Genomic DNA, 19,586 nt, shown 5'->3' with positions numbered 1-19,586 from the left:
TAGAAACAAAAGAGAAGCATTTTGGGCAGAATTTTGTTGAAATTGCGAAATACTTCTGTAACAACCACTTTGCAGCAGCTGCTGCTCTGAAGAAAGCAGTAGGAACCAAACTAACTTTCCCACAACACGTACAATGCCACTCAGTAGTGGATTACTTTGAGCAATATACTGAGAACTGGCCTAATCTGATGACAATTTGTTAACAAAATTGTGCCAAAACAGATGGAACTGTCATAGCCAAAGTGCTCTCCATTGGGCTAAAGAGAAATGTAGAAGGTACGCTGACAATCCTGAAGCCTATTTCCATAGCCTTGAACAAAGGTTATATCCAACAAGAATGCACTTTTTGTAGAAAACCGTGATTAAATTGAGGCTCCCTGACCAGTGATTTAAACTGTGATTTAAATCAAACCCACCCTGGGGCCCAGCTGACTGGCAGAGCAGTGTTGCCAAATGCTGGAAACACAACTGAGATGAGCCAACATTTGACTGCGATGAATGATGCCTGGCCCGCAGTGGCTGGCTCACAGCCACGTACCTGTAGACTCAGATCTCTGCAGGAGGAACAACCTCCTTCCCGTCCAACCCCTCAATGACCCTGAAAGCACAGAGCAAGGGACAAACAAATGGTGCGTGCAGGCAGCTGGCAGCCTTCGGCAGCTGACTCACCAGGCCTGAGGCTTCCTCTTCATGATGCCCTGGCGTCGCCACTGCGAATGTGGACTGAGGTGGTAGGTCAGCTGTCTGCAGAGCTTTTCCATGGCCCCCAGCGAGTCTCCCTCCTGGAAAGGCAAAGGGAGGGAGGCCAGGTGAGTTGTGTATACCAATACAGCCCGGGGGATTGATAATGAGGACAGATGAGGTGGTTTGCAGTACAGTGAAGCTACTCAAGACATGACTGCCAATCCTAGGTCATTAAACCCGTGCACGCACGCTCACAAAACCAAGTGACCACATCAGTGGTGCTAAAGCCCTCAACCCCGCATGGGACACCTGCTTTGTGGATGTGATTCTTACTGTGTGAATCCCACTCCAAATAGCCTCCCCACACAGCAGCACCTGAGAGGTCATGGAAGCTGCCTCTTGACTGAACTGGGTCTCCTAGAGTGGCTTATCTGTGCAGAGTCTGACCAGACGCCCTCCGAGACGAGGACAATGCTTATCTTTGAATCTCATGCCATGCTTCTGTCGTCGGCGCTCCCTAAAGAACAGTACACTTGCCATCCCATTTGGTTTCCCTAATTGTTCCTGATGCCACCAGAAACCGAAGGATGAGTCAGGATGCCAGTGGCATTAGCCCAGCTCTGCAGGTTTCATTTCAAGGGTCTCCCCAACCCTACCAGCCCACAGGCCAGGTGGGGTTAAGGCCCGCCAATTTCCATTGCCAGTGGCACACAATTGCCGTAGCATGACACAGCCAGTGTCACACCCAGCCACATCCGACTCCCAGACTAAACAGTCAGGGACCTGCTCGCACCTGGGGCAGCCTTAGGTGTAGATTCAAACCTTCAGCATTAGGAAGTCCTTAAGAGAAGCAGGAACCCAAATTCCTTAGCGTGAGGCCTGATCAGATGAAATAACGTTAGGCAATATTGGGGCAACACTCCTTTTGATTTGCATGCGGTATTTTAGGAGGAGCCCTGGGGTTAGCATCCCTGAAACCTACCCACAACCTCAGGATGAGACTCCCTTGTGTCGGTGAATCTCTCTACGATCCGCGGAAATATTTTCAGCTATACAGGACAAAGCATTGGAGTGAATCAGTGAAAGAAAGAACAACCCTGCAATGACAGAAGGGCAGGCCCAATGCTTGATGGGTCTTTCCCATCCCTAGGCTTGCTGGTACTGCTGGGCTTTACATACACACCTTCACTGAAGGCCATTAAATGAGGATGCTGCAAGCAATCACATTTTTTAGAAGACATTTAAATTAAAAATAGAAAACTGGGGTCAGCGAGTCATCGCCACAGGCAGCAGGATGGCTGCGCTAACACCTGACTGGAGCATCAAGGCAGAGACCGTGGAGTTACAGTGGCTCCATGTGCTCATCTGCTCGGACACCCTGCCTCACAGGACAGAGGACTTTCTCGAAGGAGGCCCTGTGGGAATGAGAGCATCTCTCTTCGAAAAGCAGCTCCTACACTGCTTCGGGCGCATCTTTCCCCTACAGCTTATAGTACGCAGCCCAACTCTGCGGTAACTCAAATCTTCACAGTTCTTCATTCTCTTGCGATTGTCACTATAAATCTTTATAAATCAATTAAATCTTTTATCCAAGAACTCCAAACTATTTTCTGCCCATTGACTCGTTAACCTGTACAACCTACCTGTGACAGCTAACATGATTTAGCAGGAGGCCAAACACCAAGAGATCAGGTGAGTTGCTCAAGGTCACAAAACACATCGGTGGCAGGCGCTGGAACAGAACCCATGTAAGAGAGCAAATCTGGAAGTATGTACTGAATGAATGCTGCAGAATGATTTTTGCTTGGAAAAATTCTTTCAGGAAAAATCAAAATTCAGATATTTTTCTGAAGAGCTCTATCGTGTGTGTTTATTGATGCCCGTTGTTTCTGTTGTCCCAGGACAATAGTGTGTCGTGCTATGGCAATGTCATGAGCAGGGGAACATGTTATGGCACTAAGGACTGTCAAAATAATACCAATGTAAACATTAGCCCTCTGTCAGACCAGGAGCACGCAGAGGACGGGAGCCCTAAGGAAGAGCATCCTGAGGCTACAGTAGAGTGAAGGGTCATTGGTGGCCCTGGGCCACATGAAGGAGAGAGGAAAGAGCCTCTGGACACATCTGGACCCTGCATGTCGAACCCAAGCAGCCTGGTGAGTGCTGACAGGCAAGGTCACCTGAAGTCCCTGCAGCAAGCAAGCAAACATGCCCTGATTCACATTTCCACCCTGGCTCCACAGCCCAGAAATGCCCTGTGGACTGACAGCTCTCCCTCCCACCAGGGGATGCTCAGCAGCCCGTTTTCTGGCTTTGTCCTGCTGCATGTGCCTATAGATACAAAGCAGGCTGCATTGCCTGGCTCTGGGAACCTCTCCAAATAGCTCTGGCTGGAAGGCAGGTGCAGAGGACAGAGAGAGGCACATGCTTGGCTGGTGAAAGCATTATAGCCAAAGGAGGGCAAGAGGGACTTTCTGTCACTGTCCCCAGTGTACGGAGAGCAGCAGACTGGCACCCCAGGGGGAGGAGAAAACCCTGCAAAGTTCTCCCAGCTGAATGAGGAAAAGAAAGGGCTTGGGGAAGGACTCGAAAAGGCTCCAGCCAAAGCCAGTGGAAGCTTTGATGCTGAACCCCCCCCAGCAACAAAGATACAAAGGGCTGGGACCCTGCAAAAACCTGAGCCAGGAACCAGAGCCAGGCCTACCTCGGACTCAAACCTCCCCTTGCTCTCAGGGCTGAGAGGGGCTGGAAATGCAAACTGAAGGGCTCATACACTGTGCCAACTTTCAAATGGGCCAAACCAACCCTGGAAACCAGGACATGCTGGCCAGGCCGCAGGCAGGGATGCCACTTCACACGAGGCACGCACCCTGATGCACATCGCCAGAGAGCCAGAACTCACTCGCTGCCCTGCTCCTACACAGGAGGCTGGGGTGTCCCGAGATAAACCCCTAAGAAACATCCCGGGGGGCACTCAAACATGACACAGAACCGGGCCGGTCCCTTGGGGAGCGTGCGGACCCTTGCCAAGAAGATTTCAGTCCAGTGCTAGACTCACAAAGAGACAACCAATTCCCTTCTCCTGGCTGCTCTCCCTCCAGGAAAAAAGAAACTCTGCAGTGAGACGTTTCCTAAACGGTCACTCTTCCTGCTGAGCTTCCACCTAAAAACAGCTCATAAAGGCTAAACTGATCTTTTACGCAACAGCTTTCTCCATCGTTCTAGATGATTAAACCCCCAGCCGGTCGACAGGTTGCATATGCCGCTGTATCACTCATGCTCCCCATGCCTGTAACATCTACCTGGCCACTTATTAACTTTTCCAGCAACCCTCTCTAAGCAGAGCCATCATGTTAAGTGCAGTTTAGAGAACAGGCTAACACAAAGATTAAGAAAGAGGCAAGATTAATCCCAGCCACTGCAGATAGCAGGGGAAAGGGGAAAACGGCATGAGCTTCATTAACCATGCCAAGCTCCACATGGAAGTCTGTTCACTGCCATCCAACCCCTGGAGTAGGGGGGTTATGTCACCTCACTCATTATAAGGAGTGTCTCACAACACTTCTCAAGTCTCTGGTCATGAAATGTTGACCCAAGAAACTGTGCACACATTTAAGAGGAGAAGCACGTCCCTGAAAACGCTGAGGGCTGCCGCTGGTAATTCCCACCGACTGTTTTATATTTTCTTCTGTATCAGAACGAGCTGGACAGGAATGCTTACTAGGACGTCACACCTTATCCAGCAGGGCCATCCAATCACTACCGACTCCACATCCACTCCTATGATCTGAATACTCCGACATAGCTGTGAGTTGCATATTTTATACGGTGTATTTATGGAACGCATTTTACCGCTTCACCCCAGAAATCATCTGAACGGGATGGGACAGATAAAGATATTATAAATATTAAATTAACCAAGCAGCAATATGGGGGTCCTGACAAATTGGCTGTGGGCACACATGGAAATGCTGCATAACACCTCAATCTATTTTTCTCAGTAACAATTTAAGACAAATGCTGTGTCTATAATGGCCAGAGCGGAGGTGTTAGCATATGTCTCAAAGTGCTTAGCTCTGCTGTTCAATCCACTCTAGAAGGTACTGAGCTTTGGCACAAATTACAGAAAAGGGGGAAGCTTATTCCAAGACATGCCCACGTTCCTGTGAGGTGATGCACACGAATCAAAAGATGATTAAATCCAGCAGAGAAAGACAGCTCTCTCTCTACCTGTGCTAACCAACAGACAGGTGATGGGATCACTCAGATCTTCTGCATCACATCCTCCATCTGTGACAAGATGCCACGACGGCTGTTTTCAACAGCTCAAGTTCAAACTCGGCTTATCCTTGCTGTAACGGTGCAGTCTGAATGAAAGGACGGGCCAGGTCAGGATGAGCTGGAAGCAAGGAAGAAGCAATTGGACAACTACTCTTTAGAAGACACTGAAGTGTTGTACACCCAGGTTTGAATTTACACACCTCTTTATGAAAAGCACGTCAGTATATGCTTAGGCCCCATCCCTGTTCAGGAAGCCATGTAGACAGGAGTGCAAGTCACATGGACTTTGCAAGCGCCTGCCTAAGTGTTCTTCTAATCAGTGCTGCTTTGGGTCTAAATTTCATTACAAAATAGACAGGATTTACCTAGGAAATGTGCTTTCTTCCAGCTCCTCCTTAGAGCACAGCCCCACGACACGGGTCACATGTATTGCTACAGAGCCCAGAGCTCCTTTTCATCCACCAGAGATGAATCCTAAAAGGGGTTTGTGCCAATAAGCTTCCTATTGCCTCTTCTGCTGGCTGTTCTCTAAGCACACGACAGCCTCCAAACACCTCTGGAATAATGGGCTACATCCTATTCTCTACAAACAGCCCCCAATAGTCTGGCTGATGCCTCGTGCAGCATCCCACAGACCTATGGGCAAGTGGAAAACACCACTAATTTCTACCCTGCAAGACGTCAGGACCTTCCCCAGGTTTTAGCTGGTGCAATTTGTCATTGTGTCTGTGAGCCGCTTATTCCCTTGTGATTAAAACAAAAAGAGGCACTTTGTCATGGAAACACCATATGAAAGAGAAACCAAAGGAAAGTGCCCTGGTCTGGATATAAATCACTCAGCAGCTGGTGATGACAGTCTGTTAATGGCTAAATACACAGTTGGGTTTTCTAATCAATGTTTTTTGTGTGCCAGTGTTTTGTCAGGACAAAATTGCAACAAAATGCTAAACGTAATGCCAACAAGGCTACACTCAGCATTTCTGAACTGCCACGGTTCATGCAGGTTCAAGCGCTTTTGTAACTCTGGACTCTCAGCGCCAGCGACGTCCTGCTGCTCCATCCAGCAACGACCCAGGAAGGCTGGCCACGGCTGACCGACCGCAGCTTCTTCAGTTGAGCCTATCCAAAATCTATGCACCGGGGCCCCAGTTCAGCATAGATTGGACCCCTCTACATTTTAAGAGTGCCAGTTTTGAAGAAATGTGGCTCTGTACCCAGAACTCAGTTATGAGACATTGCAAAGACATGGCTACATGATGAGGTTTGATCCAGAACTGATTCAGAACAAGGAGACTTTTCAAGACTGCTCAGCACCCAGCAGTTCCCGATTTGAAAGACAGAAGTTGGGATGGAAACCCCACCAGTTGTGTCACTGTAAGCTGACGTGGGCAAAACAGTGGACCCTCCAGGGAAGAATGTAGCCCCGGCAGAAGAACCAGCTCACTCTTCCACCTCTGCCCAGGGGAATCGTATCAAATCCAAGGGCTGTGCAATGGGACAGCAATTTATCAGCTTCCTCTCTCGTTAGATACTTTTCTGGCCTTCTCCATTACAATGTTGTGGTGCCTGTGAACTGCTTACCCCCATGCTCCCCTCTGAGGTTAGGAAACATTATTATTGCCATTTCCCCCAATGCAGAACCATTACACAGAGAGATTAAGTAACTTGCCTAAAGTGATGCCATCCATTTGTGGCAGGCCTGGGACTTCCAGCCAGATCTCCTGAGCCCAAGCCTAGTGTTTTAACCAAAAACCATTCGAAGTCCCTTTTTTGCAGCTGCTGTTAAGGGGAAGCGCTGAATGTGAGCTAGGGCAGACTAGCCTCAGAAGCTGCGTGTCAGAGTAAATTGAATACAATAGCAGGATCCACAGCTCCTTGCAATCAGTGCTCACTTAATTCATTTTGCTCAGACGTGACCCTGGCACAAGCTCTGATGATGCAACGGCCACTTAGATAATGGATTCAGTCTTGGGCACCATCCAGAAACTCAACGTACCAGCCCAGACTAGGCCTCAGTCTCTGAATGTTCATTAGGTTGTTTTGAATAGATTTTGTCAGCAACAAAATGAAAAGGTTAAAAACTTCAGAAAAGGTGGCAGGTACGTCACAATGTTGTGCCAAAAGTGATCTCCGATATTGTTCTGAAAGCTGCAGTGGTGAGGAGTGGGGAGGAGAGCAGAACGATTCCCGGGGGGAACGTGACAGATCTGGGCACCAGCAATTCTGTGAGTGCGGGGGCCAGGGGGAGCTCTGATTTTCCATGGTTAAGAAACCCAAAATCAAATACCAAAATTTATAGGTATTTAGAATTTATTTTATGATAATGATTGAGGCACTGGTAAGCTTACAAATTGCTTTCAAACTGTAAGTATATCTATAAAATATTGTGTTCAGTTGATACCTATATATACATATACACCCCTCCCATATGTATGTGTGTTTCACTGGCGTTTCATTTTAATCACAGATGTAGGGGTTTAATAAGAGAATTTACAATTTTTTATCAGAGAATTTGTCTTTTTTTTTTTAGTCAGAGAAAACCAGGATCCCTGATGATAAGATTTACTAGGAAGACCTCCCCATTAGGGATTAAGGCTATGTGCATTAATGCTGGTAAAGCAATTTGAAGGACCGAGCTGGGAGATGTCAAGGCAGGCCACAGGCTTGTTATGATCCAAACCTCTTGGGTTGACGGGATTAAGCTGGCATTCACATGCAAACAGGTGTGCGGATGAGACCTCTGGTACTTTCTGTTTGTAGCCAGGCCAGAAATGTTGCACAAACAGCCCCGTGTTAACTAGGATTCAAGCTGCAGCCCCAGCTAAGCTGGAACCCAGAAGATCAGGGCATCCCAGACGGTCAAATGGGATGAAACATGACCCTCCTTTTCTGTGCCTTCATAAAAACCTTTCAGCACCAGGAAGATTTGAGTTTGCAGATTAAGCCCAAGGTTGGGAAATGAAGAGAATCTCATTTTACTTGATCTGGTTCAAAAGCTCCCACCGGAGCTCTTACGAAAGTGCGGTGATGCTCGCAGCTCAGGTCCACGACACTACAAGACTTTTTGCTTTTCCTCTCATTTGTTCCCACCCAGAGGGGACTGCCCGGACTCATCCAGATGGTATAAGGCGAGGCTAGGATACAGGTACCACCTTATTTCTTAAAAGGCACTGATTTTTAGGCCCGGGTAATCGCAGCATTCATGTCACCTGCTAGAAGCCCCAGACTGTCCTACTGCCCATTGCTATTTGGGGCACGCAGCACATAACTTCACAAGTTATTTTCCTCCTACAAGGACACTACCGATTGCTGATAAGCAACTGTAGCTTTTAAATCACCAGCCGCTGCCCACCCATTACATTTCAGATGATTGCTCTCCACAGGCAACTGCTTCAGGATGACATTAATCCCACACCTCTTGAATACCAAGCTCTAATCACGATGCCAAAGCTTTTTCCATTTTAGGATTTCAATAAGCACTCAGCACCGAGGACAGGGGGTGAGGAGACTCTGCCAAACACTGAAACTTGGCCCGAGAAAAAGGAATCCTAATTCTACCTGCGCGTTATCTAGATGGGGAAACCAGGCTGTGACTGACCCAACCTGGCATCAAACTGGCTTTCACAATTAGTAAAGAGGGAACCTCAATCATGACCTGCATCCAGCTCCAATCTGGTGCACAGGGGAGGGCCACTTACAGCTCCTAGTTACAGCTCTAGATGCTCACAGGCTCACATCTGGAAGTCCTGGCGGCTGACAAAGATGGTAGCCATGACATGGACTGAACTGTCTGGGGTCTGGACAGCAGGAAGCTTTGGACAAGCGTCTTCTCTTTGGCAGGAGCAGATGACTTAATCTACTACGCATCCTCTGCTGGGCCCAGTCCAGGCAGAACAGGGGCCTGCTATGGGCTCTTGCACTCAAGCTGGAAGGACTTTTCCTTTAACCTAGGGGGTCCTCAGTTCAGTTCCCGTATGATGGCTTCACATTTAGTCCCTTTAGAAATACTGGGGCTGGCTGTTGCTTACCCTAGAGGGAATATATTTTGTAGGGTGCATCATCATCCTAGCAAAGCTTTCTGCACCTTGGACAAACTCCTGGGCCAGCACTAGACCCACGGAGCAGGGCTTGCAAGACAGAATCATAGAAAATAAGGGTTGGAAAGGACCTCAGGAGGTCACACCGAGTCTGGCCCCCTGCTCAAAGCAGAAACAGCCCCAACTAGAGCACTGCAGCCAGTGCTTTGTCTAGCAGGGCCTTAATCTCCAAGGATGGAGCTTCCACCACCTCTCTGGGTAACCTCTTCCAGTGCTTCACCACCCTCCTAGTGAGAAAGTTTTTCCTAATATCCAAATTAAACTACTGAAAATAGTCTAGCTCAGGGGCTCTCAAACTATGGCTCGCGACCCCCCCTCCCCCCCAGGGGTCATGAACAACTTAAAAGGGGGTTGCAAACCCACACGTTGCATACTGCCATGCGGGCGCACAGGGGATCCCCCGCTCGTTGATCAGAACCGGGGGGGGGGGGGCCAGTATCACAAAGTTTGAGACCCCCTGGTCTAGCTCCAGCCCCTTTGTAACCGCCCTTCAGGTAATTAAAGGCTGCTATAAAATCCCCTCTCTGTTTTCTCTTCTGCCCAGTTCCCTGAGCCTCTCATAAATCATGTCTCCCAGCCCCCTAACTATTTTTACTGGTCTCCGCTGGACTCTCTCCAACTTGTCCACATCCTTTCTGTAGTGTGGGGCCCAAAACTAGACACAGTCCTCCAGATGTGGCATCATCAGTACAGAACAAGAGGGGAATAATTACTTCCCTCAATCTGCTGGCAACACTCCTACCAATGCAGCCCAGGATGCCGTTAGCCTTCTTGGAAACAAGGGCACACTCTTTACTCATATCCAGCTTATTGTCCACTGTAACCTCCTGGTTCTTTTCTGTTGTTTAGCCAGTTGGTCCCAAACCTGCACCGGCACATGGGATTCTTCCATCCTAAGTGCAGGACTTTGCACTTGTCCTTGTTGAACCTCGTGAGACGCCTTTTGCTCCAATCCCCCAACTTGTCTAGGTCACTCTGAATCCTAGCCCTACCCTCAGGCATCTCTCTTACTCCCGGCAGCTTGGTGGCATCTGCAAACTTGTTGAGGGTGTAGTCTGTGCCATCTTCCAGACCACTGATCTGATCTGGAAGGAGGGATCTGGGGAAAGGCCCACATAGAAACTAGCTCCCCGCCACATTCCACACACTATGGGCAAATTAGGAAGGTTTTCACAGCCAACTATGCTTAGGGTATGCTCTGCCCCAACCATCTGTGTGCTGCTGCAGGGTCTGTGCCAAACAAGAGATACAGAAGGGAGTGCAGGATAGCTGAGCTGGCATGAAAAATCTCCCTCTACTGATGCAAGGAACGTTTTTTCCTATGTGATTTTATTAAATGCATCAGAGAAAAGCCATCGAAAATGCGTGGGCTTCCACTCAGCTTCTGCATATTCTGAGCCTGAGTGCACTGCACAGCATTTGGTTACCATTTTCCCTGCCTCAGGGCTCTGGAGGGTTTTGCCTTTTCTCTCTCCAGAAGGTGCTAAGCACCACCTGACACCCTCTGGATAGAGCTGATTCACATAATCATGCTCCAGGCAACAGGCACTCAATAGATTCATCCCAAACAGCACCAGCTACATGACCTGTGTTATCCAAATGCCGAAAGAGTTTGCAGAAACTAGCTTTTTTACCCTGTGCACATGGCTTGTGTCAGCAGAGACAAGCGACCAGGACTGGGTCACCTTCCTGGAGAGGAAGCTACAGCAGACCTGTTGGAGGAACTGATTTAGGACTTACTCTGCTTTCCCATACATGGATGTTCAGCTGGCACCAAGGCTTTCTCTCAAGTCTAAATGTCAGGACAGATCTACTGTACATTATCTAGAGATCCTAAAATGTAGCATCAGATTAAATCCAGCTGGCACATCAACAGCAGGAGAATCACGCTGACCTGCCATTTACTCAGACCTCCCATGTAGACATGTTGGGGCTGGCTCAGGAAGCAAGGCTCCTCTTGCTGCGGCAACAGCAGACCAGGGCTAGGGGGGTTCTCGGATGTGTGTTGCTATCAGGTGTATTTATCAGTATTTACATTCATCGGGGAGTTGCGCTGCGTGCTGCAGGGAGTGGATCTTCTCCTGGGGTTTCACTTTCTGAATGGAGAAGGCACCAAGCAAAGAGAAGACCTTGGGTTGTTTGGGTCTCTCGTGGCTCCCTGAGCACAGAGACCCCACTCAGTGCCAGATTAACGCTCTGCTGCATTTGCGCCTGTCAGTGCAATGGCAGTGCCCCTGAGACCGGGATGCAAGAAGGAAGGGATGCCCCAATTTTGGGGGGTCCTGGCTTTGGAAAGATCCATTATTGGAATCATACATATTGCAGTAGTGCCTGTGAGCCCTGTCCCATGTGACTAGGACTGCACAAACAGAACAGAAAGCGAGTCCTTGCCCCAAGGCACCTAGATACAAGACATGAGACAACAGGTAATGCAGAAGGGGAAAGAGGCACGAGGAAACCAGAAGACGGTGTCAGGCAGCACTGAAGGCAGTGGCCTCTGCAGTGCACATCAGCTGCCTGAACTGCTGCCTAAGCTTTTTGTAGGAATCACGACCAAGGGAAGACTTTGCACAAAGTAGATGCCAGGTCCTGCCTGTTCATAGTTATTATGGATCCCCAGGCCTTTTTTGCAAAAACAGGACTCTTAGTCCCAGCATCCTGGACAAATTCCAAGTTGGGCAATTACATTCTGCTGACCTACATTTCCGCCGGCCCCGCGCTCTCTTTGCTTCCTCGGCTCTGCTGCATACAGCAGACCAGCTGCGGTGCCCACTCCCAAGTGAGCACTCACAGAAACAGCTGCGTTTTGAGCAGACAGTTGGGCCCTTACGACTGTGGGTCAAGGCCACTGGGGAGCATACAAGCAGACTACCCACCACCTGGCAGGAGCAGAGGAGAAGTGCAAAAAGTAACCCCTGTAAGAAAGCACACCAGGCCTGAGGGAAGGGAAGGGTGGTCAGATATTGGCCCCGCCTGGGGGCACAGGTAGCTGAATAGTGCACGTGGGGGAGTTGCCCATGCCCTCAAAGGGGTGTACAGACACTGCCCACTCTCCCCTGAGGAGCCTAAGGCCAGGACGGGCCAGGATCCATGCCATTCTTCCTTGGAGTATGGGCACAGTCCTAAGCTAGGCATTAATACTGGCCTTTTCCAGAGACTGCTGTCTCCCTGGAAGCATGCGTGAAGCTCCCATCAGCATTGGCTGCAATCACAAGCAGGGAGCCTGCCCTTCCTGTGTACCTGAGAAATCCTGGTCTAACACAGAAATAATGGGAGGGCAAGAACGACAGTGAAAGCCACGGAGGCCAGGACAGATTCACCCACACTGAAGCGCCCACTGCAGGGCTGTGGCACAGACAGGCATCCTGGCACTGAGGTGCTGTGAAGTGAAGCTCGAGGAAGTTATTTCCTGCCTCCCTGTGTGTGAGGGCGAGGGTAAGGAGATTGGAGGGAGAGGCGTGAAGTCTCGCTGCAGTCGGCTGTCAGTGCTTGCAGCGGTGCGCTATTCTGGGAGACGCCCAAGTCACTCCCACCTCGCAGCACGGTTGCTCCACTTTCAGCCCCGAGGTCCCAGATCCCGGTTTCCATGCAGAGGTGGCATTCATTTGATCGAGGCCCACCCTGATCCAAATGTCTCTTTCTCTGGGGGCTTTGGAAACTGGATTTGGGGCCCTCATATTCACTACCCTCGGGGCAGGTCATGTTGCTTCAGGGACTCCACCGCCTGTCTGCCACCTTCCTGCCACTGCTCTCACACTTGCTCCATCTTGTGCTCATCACAATGGCTCTTGTGTCATTGCTGTTTTAACCAACTGAGGTCCTTGTTCAGCCCCCTGATGCTCAGGTCAAAGTCCTTTGAAACCAAATTTGCCAAACCAAGCCCTTCACATGCACTTTGATAAGGGCAAGGGGAAGCCCTCAGCTTCCAGCTCTCATCTGCCATGCTCTGCTTTCCCCTACACTGCCCAACAGACTGGCTCAAAGCCAACACACGCAAAGGTGCCATTTACAGGACGACCAGTAACTCCGCCTGGGAAGGACCCCAATATCTTTAGGAGGACTGTAAAATTGGGATAATGCCCCCTCCAAAGCATGGCGTGGGAACCCGTAACAGGACAGGACAAGCGTTATCACTGGGTGTCATGCATGAGCTTCCCTGTCTCTGTGGCACCATGATGAACCATGGCACGCTCTCACCCCCGTGCCCTGGAACCAGAGCCGAGATTGATGCATCGTTTCCTCTCTATCTAGGCACTGATCAGCAGATGATCCTATTTTCCTCTCAGCTCATCTGAATTTTTTCACTACTAGAATGTAAAGCTGACAGCATTTTCCCCCTTTTCCTCTGTAAGAGCTAACTTGGAACGTGGCTTCCAGCTTTATTCGCTTCCACCTCCGATCCGGTGCTGACCGATCCACCTGAAGTAACTCTGCTCTTCTCCTTCTAGGTGACTTTGGTTTTGGAAAATTGTAACAACTTCTCTGGGTTAGTTTTTCCCCCCCCCCCACTTAAGGACTTTTTTCTAAATGATTTTATTTTGCCATAACTCTCTCTTCATTTATGTAGAAGTGTCAAACTTCACTACTCTCCAGTAGGACAGCAGGAATATGAATAGAGATCTCTGTCCTATTGTCAGAGAATTACAGACTACCAGAAAGTGCGTCACTACGGAAAAGTTTAACCTTCCACTTATATATTGGAGAATAAATGCTATCGAAATACTGGGGAGGCCTATGTATTGCTTAGTGTGATAGATGACCTGTCACTATCAACCAACAAGAGGCCATGATATTTTGGCTTTTAGCAAATCATGAAGGAGTTATATAGAGAATAGGAATATCACATGGGAGGAAATGGAGGACTTCAAGGGCTGGAGCAGTAGAAGGGGATTGAAAGCACCAAGATCTGGGGGAGCAACTCTTTAGGAAGGCACCCCTTGAGAAGACGAGGATCAATGGTCGCAAACTAACAGAGGGAAGATTTAGACTGGACATAAGGAAGAACTTCTTCCCCGTAAGGGTAACTGGAACCTGGAGCACACTCCCGGCAGAGGTGGTGTGGTCGCCATCCTTGGAGGTTGGATTAGCACCTTGTTGAGCTAGTCTGAGCTCATTAACCTCCTGCATGTGGCAGGGGACCGGAGCTGATGATCTTCCAAGGGATCTCCGGTCCATTGATTCTATGACAGCTCTAGGAGCAGTGCTCTAGACTGCCACCTTTAGCCAAGGGTCCAGCTGCTATGTGGTAGATTTTAGGAAAATACCTAGAGCCCCACTGAGTTTCAGCACCTATTTCCTTCCTGGAGACTGCCTCCCTTCCTGTTCCTTCAAGTTATAAACTGCTGTGCCCCAAACCACAAGCTGGAGTTCCTCACCTTGGGACCACTTCCCAGCTTCCAAGCATTCTCGGAAATAATGCTACTGATGCATATTGAATTCACTTGTCAAAAGGCTTTCTTCACCATCTGCTTCCACCTCCATCATCATGCTGTTTATTTAACAACTCCTTCCTTTCAGCGTAAGGACAAACACAAGGCTTTTCTCGTCGGCGGAAGGCACACGACTGGCATGGGACACTCGTCTACCCCAGCTGGGACCCACGCTGAGAGCACTGGGGCTTGGCAGATGGTACGTATTCTTTCCATGAGCAAGACCACCAACAAGCACAAAAAATTACATATGGGGAAATCTCCACATTCTGCTTTTTTTACAGCTATAGCCATGCCTTTTTTTGCAAAGTGATCATTCCTGCTCTGAAAATCCCTTTCCCCACCATCACCTCAAAGCAACTGCCACATGTAAGGGCAAAGCTTTGACAAGTGATGTCAATGAAGCTCTCATGTCTTAGCCACTAAGGATCTGACCCTCAGATGGGGAGGAATTGTAGAGAAATAAAGGCACAATGCTCCCTGCCATCCTGCCCAGGACACGTACACTCCTTACGTAGGTGCCCCACCTGCCGTAGGAACAGGACTTGTTCTGCAAACTGGAGCGACTGATATTAAAAAGGCCGACAGGCAAGGAGAGACGAAGGGACACTTGATATTCAGCTCAGCCTTTCAAACCATCAGATCCTGCTGCTGTCTAGGGACAGCTCGCTCCATAAGAAGCTTTGTGGTTTCAGTTTAGTGCTGCACACCCAGGCAGACTGGTGGTAAGATGCTTTGAGCCAGAATCTCAGCTGGCGCAAACAGCTTCAGTCCCTTCATCCGCACCAAAGTGCCTGGCTAAGGACTGGGCTGCCCAGACTTCCCACCACAGAGACCCGTCCAATCCATCACCCTATGCCTCTGCATGGCGCCAAGCTCAGCAGGGCCCTGACCTAGGTGGTACGTGCGGGCAGAAGCAGGAAAAGCCAGAACGTCACTTGGAACAAAATACCAGAGACAGGCAAAGTGTCTCTCCACTTCCCCTGTCCTTACTCCAACCTGCCTGTTCAGATGGAAAGCTTCCATAGCATCTAGCACAACAGGGGTCATTTTCCTAAACCAGCACATTAAAGACACCCAAAGAAAGCAACTTAGAGATGCCTGCCATGCCTGCTGATAGGGCACAGCCGGTGCATCAGTGACTCTCTAGTATCCTCATATTCCTCACTCTGTACAAGCAGCTCATGTACAAATCAAGGTAAAAGCTGCCAGAACAAGTTCTTCCATGCAAAGCTCCCTTTTCCACCAGCCCCAGACAAACACATACACACACACACACATCCACCCTTCCTCTTTTTCCAAGGTGAAAAGGCAACTTATTGCTAGAGAGGAAGGCAGTGGATTTGTTGCTAAACTATCACTTTAACGGGCTTCAGCTGAAATGGTGATTCACTGCACATGCCTGGTCTGTGATCCATGACCACCCCTGCTCCGGACAGATCCAGTTAGGGAATAAGGAGGCACATATGAGTCATACCCCCCTTGGCTATGGTGTCAAACCTAATAGGAGGGGTAATCAATGCAGCCTGTGGTCTGGGTGAGTGCCGGGCTGGCTCACCAATGGCTCCGCTCTACCAAAAATATCCTGGGATGGAGGAAAGGGGTGGCAGCCAAAAGGATTCAGAGGTGGAAGTGGCTAATCTCAAGGAAGAGACTGTAGTCCAGTGGGGGCCCACCTTTTGGGCAGATGTGCCCGAAATTAGCCCTGCACTGTCCCCAGGTACCACTCCAATCCCCTTCCCCTGACTGATCTGCTGGTCTGCTATCTGCCACTGTGCTGCCTGTCCTCTTCCTGATCCGCCACGTGGCATACAGAGGCTGCCTGTGCCACTTGTGGCACTTCTGCTACAGGCAGGCCACCCCGCCATAGTGCATAAGCAACCAAGGCCCAGGTGCTCTACTAATGTATACTGGCTGCCAGTTTTACACCCACTGGCCCCATCATAGGAAAAAGCTCTCTGGCCCCGACCAGCGTGGCATGAAGGGCTCATGCAGAGAACAAGTGCATGCTCCTGAGGCAGTATCCTCATGCATTCAGTGTATTAAAACACATCCCTGATCCCTGTAGGCGCTACCTCATCCAGAGACAGTCCTTGAGCTTTCACTGGTCAAGGACTGAGGTCTACCTAGGGACCAAGGGATGGCTCTGGGTGAAGGACAAAAGCACAATGACTCCAAAGGTGCGTTTCCCGAGGTCTGTCATACCCTGAAGCAGACTGCCCAGGGGAAAGCATGGGCATTTGTGCTGGACAAAGCTTTGGGCAAGAGGCAGCAGAGAACAAGTCTGCAGTGGGGAGGACCTGGCCCCACCGTACCTGCTCCGAACCACTGACCAGGGGCACATCCTGGCCAGGCAGCCATCACGGGGAAGACCCCTATTGTTCTGAGCTTGTTCCTCCTTCCAGGATCTCTGTCCATGAGTTGGAGACCGGGCTGTGCGAACCGTGATGGCCGGGCAAGGAGAGCAGAGGTAATTCCAGAAATAGGAGATGCAGAACAGCAAGAGGTTTGGGCAGCGCCCCTCTCACAGGCCTGAGTTTAGACAGCCTGACCAGAGAGGCACAGAAAAGAAAGCACGGAGCAAGGCATGCGGTTGGGTTTGCTTCACGCCCTGAGCATACAGGGCATCAGTGTACAGTAAGCTGAAAGGAATAAGGCAGAGAAGGGGCTGAGGTGGGCAGCAACTGTGAGAGGCTGTGCGAGAAGCAGAATGAGGATAACGGACTTCCGAAAAGCAGACTTCAACCAAGACCAGGAACAGGTACGTAGGTAGGGAAGAATATCTGGTCGAGAAAGATGTGCAGGAGGATTCACATTTCCTGAAAAAGACTGTATTAAAGGGACAGAACCAACCTATTCTGATGCCAAGGGAAGAGGAAACATAGCAAGAAGCCAATGGGGCTCCATCAGCAGGTCTTTACAGACCTGAAAAATCGATTAGACTAAACAAGGAATCAGTGACACGGGTGTACGGGACTGCCCAAGCAGGGAGGGGTAGAAACAGAAAGTCTAGGACGTAAAATGAGCTTCCATTAGCAAAAATCACAAAAGATAACACAAGGTCTGTAAATATATCAGAAATAGGAGGAAAACTATGGGAAGTAAAAGGTCAGTTGCTCAACAGGAAAGATGAGCAGAGATGGTTTCAGTATGCAATGCCTTCTTTGCTTGAGTCTTAAAAAAAAAAAAAGCAAATGATGAAATTAATTTCACCAGGCAGATAGAAGTACAGGCCAGAGAAAACATCAAAGACTATTTAGATAAAAGAAATGTGATTGAATTGGCAGCACCTGATGAAATTCACCCCAGAGTGCTTAATCAACTGGCTGAAATCATCTTTGCAACACTAGTAATTATCTTCAAGAACTCGTGAACAATACAAGAGGCCCCAAAGGCTGAAGAAGGGCAACTTAGTACCTGGCCTTTTTTTTTAAAAAGGGAGCTGGTGGGAACTCTGGACCAGCCTAACTTTGATCAAAATGCAAACACAGGGTTGCATTTAGGAAGGAAAAAATCCCACATGCACAGCTAGAGGAGGTGACTACGAGAGGTTTAGTGAACATGACCTGTGAAGAAAGGCTGGATGCACTGGGCTTTTCTCTATAAAAGATGGGGATGAGGGAGGACATGATAACAGTCCTTCCTGTGGAAAAAAAAAAAGACTGTTATAAAGAGGACACCGAGCAACTGTGCTCCACAGTCACAGGAAGAAGAGTAAAAGGGAAAAACTTAATCTACAGCAAAGGATGTTTAGGCTGGATGGCAGAAAAAGCCACTTAGCTGTTTAGGCAGGGAAGCGCTTGGAGAGGCTGCACTGGAAGTCTTTAGCAGGAGGTTAGACAAACATCAATCAAAGAAAGTCCAGGAAGGCTAAGTGCAGGGGGTCAATGAAAAAGTTCTTGGCCTTTCTGGCCCTCCATATTGATGGCTCTTCCTTCACACCCCAGAAATCGCTACCTACCTCTTTCCCCTTTTCGGAGTTGTGTGAAACATGCATGAATCCCTTGCTTCCTCCCCAGCTACCCGAGTCCCAGACAGCATTGTGTGGTAGTTCATGCTAGGGCTGTGCGCAAAATAGGTCACAATTAATTTTTAAAGAGACACGATAAAGAATTCATGCTGGAGTTCAGCAGGGGGCTGACCCAAGTGGGAGGTTATCCTCTGGCCTAGGCTGGAAGAAGTGACACTGAGATCTTGGAGACTCTGTCCAACAGACCCTTCACTTTGCCTCCCAACCAACCCTGCCCAGGTCTTTCAAAATTATTCCTTAGGTGGGGAAGATGAAGCCACAGGACTGCCAGTGCCCAACCCTCTGAACCACCAGGAGTTAGGCCTCCAAAAATCCCAACAGAGACAATGAGTGTTTTCTAAAATAATTTTTGGAACTTCTATTTTCTTTGTCTTCTTCCCCTTTTTTTTTTTGGCAATTGTAAGAGCCAGAAAACTTTCTTTTTTAAAATGAAAGCTGGAATTTCCCTTTTAATTCCCCGAATCCAGGGGCTGTAGCTTGAAAGAAATGCCAAATGTCATGAGACCCCCCCAATGAATCGTGCGATCTGGCCCTGCTGCGGGTGTTTCGCGGGGGTCATGGTGGCAGGCTGGATTCTGAATCGGGAAGTCCGGGCTCCGATCTCAGTGCGTCGTCGGTCACTAGGAGCTCAGAGAGCCAATTCTGGCGTGCAGCATCGCTGCTGCTCCAGCCCTCGGCCACTTGTATTCAGCCCCCCCATCCAAACAGGGCTACTCAAACAGGATCCATGGATGCCCCCCCATTGAAATTGGGCTTCAGCTCAAGTCCTTGTGCCCAGCAGTATTTGCAGGCACAGACCCTACTCTGCCAGTATGCAAGAACATTGATTTTAAACGAAGTAAACCAATGGCATGCCACATCTAAATTGGGACGGGAAGATGGCGTGGGTGTTTAGTATTCCCAGCAGCAGCTACCACACTGAAAATGCAAAAGCAATTGCTTAGGTGTGCCCAGCCCTGAGGAACCAAGGAAATGCTATATTTTATCACCAGGCACTCAGTACGTGTGCAGATCATTACAGCCCACAAGCCTGAAAAATTCTGCACCGAGCAAGGTGACCATTGT

General features: G+C 49.2%; 1 protein-coding gene across 1 annotated transcript in view; it reads right to left on the bottom strand.

The window, feature by feature from the left end:
* The window catches only part of LRRC75A (leucine rich repeat containing 75A), a gene marked incomplete at its 5' end in the record, with an annotated part of 163,478 nt that overhangs the window by 60,944 nt on the left and 82,948 nt on the right, over positions 1–19,586 (bottom strand). The window contains one exon of the mRNA XM_019545305.1: positions 670–782. Within this exon, the coding sequence (XP_019400850.1) occupies positions 670–782 (113 nt within the window). The remainder of the gene's footprint in view (positions 1–669; positions 783–19,586) is intronic.

The sequence above is a fragment of the Crocodylus porosus genome, unplaced genomic scaffold (genome assembly GCF_001723895.1).
Source record: "Crocodylus porosus isolate Cpor-Errol unplaced genomic scaffold, CroPor_comp1, whole genome shotgun sequence".
Lineage (NCBI taxonomy): Eukaryota > Metazoa > Chordata > Crocodylia > Crocodylidae > Crocodylus > Crocodylus porosus.
This window is presented reverse-complemented; position numbering and strand designations above follow the sequence as displayed.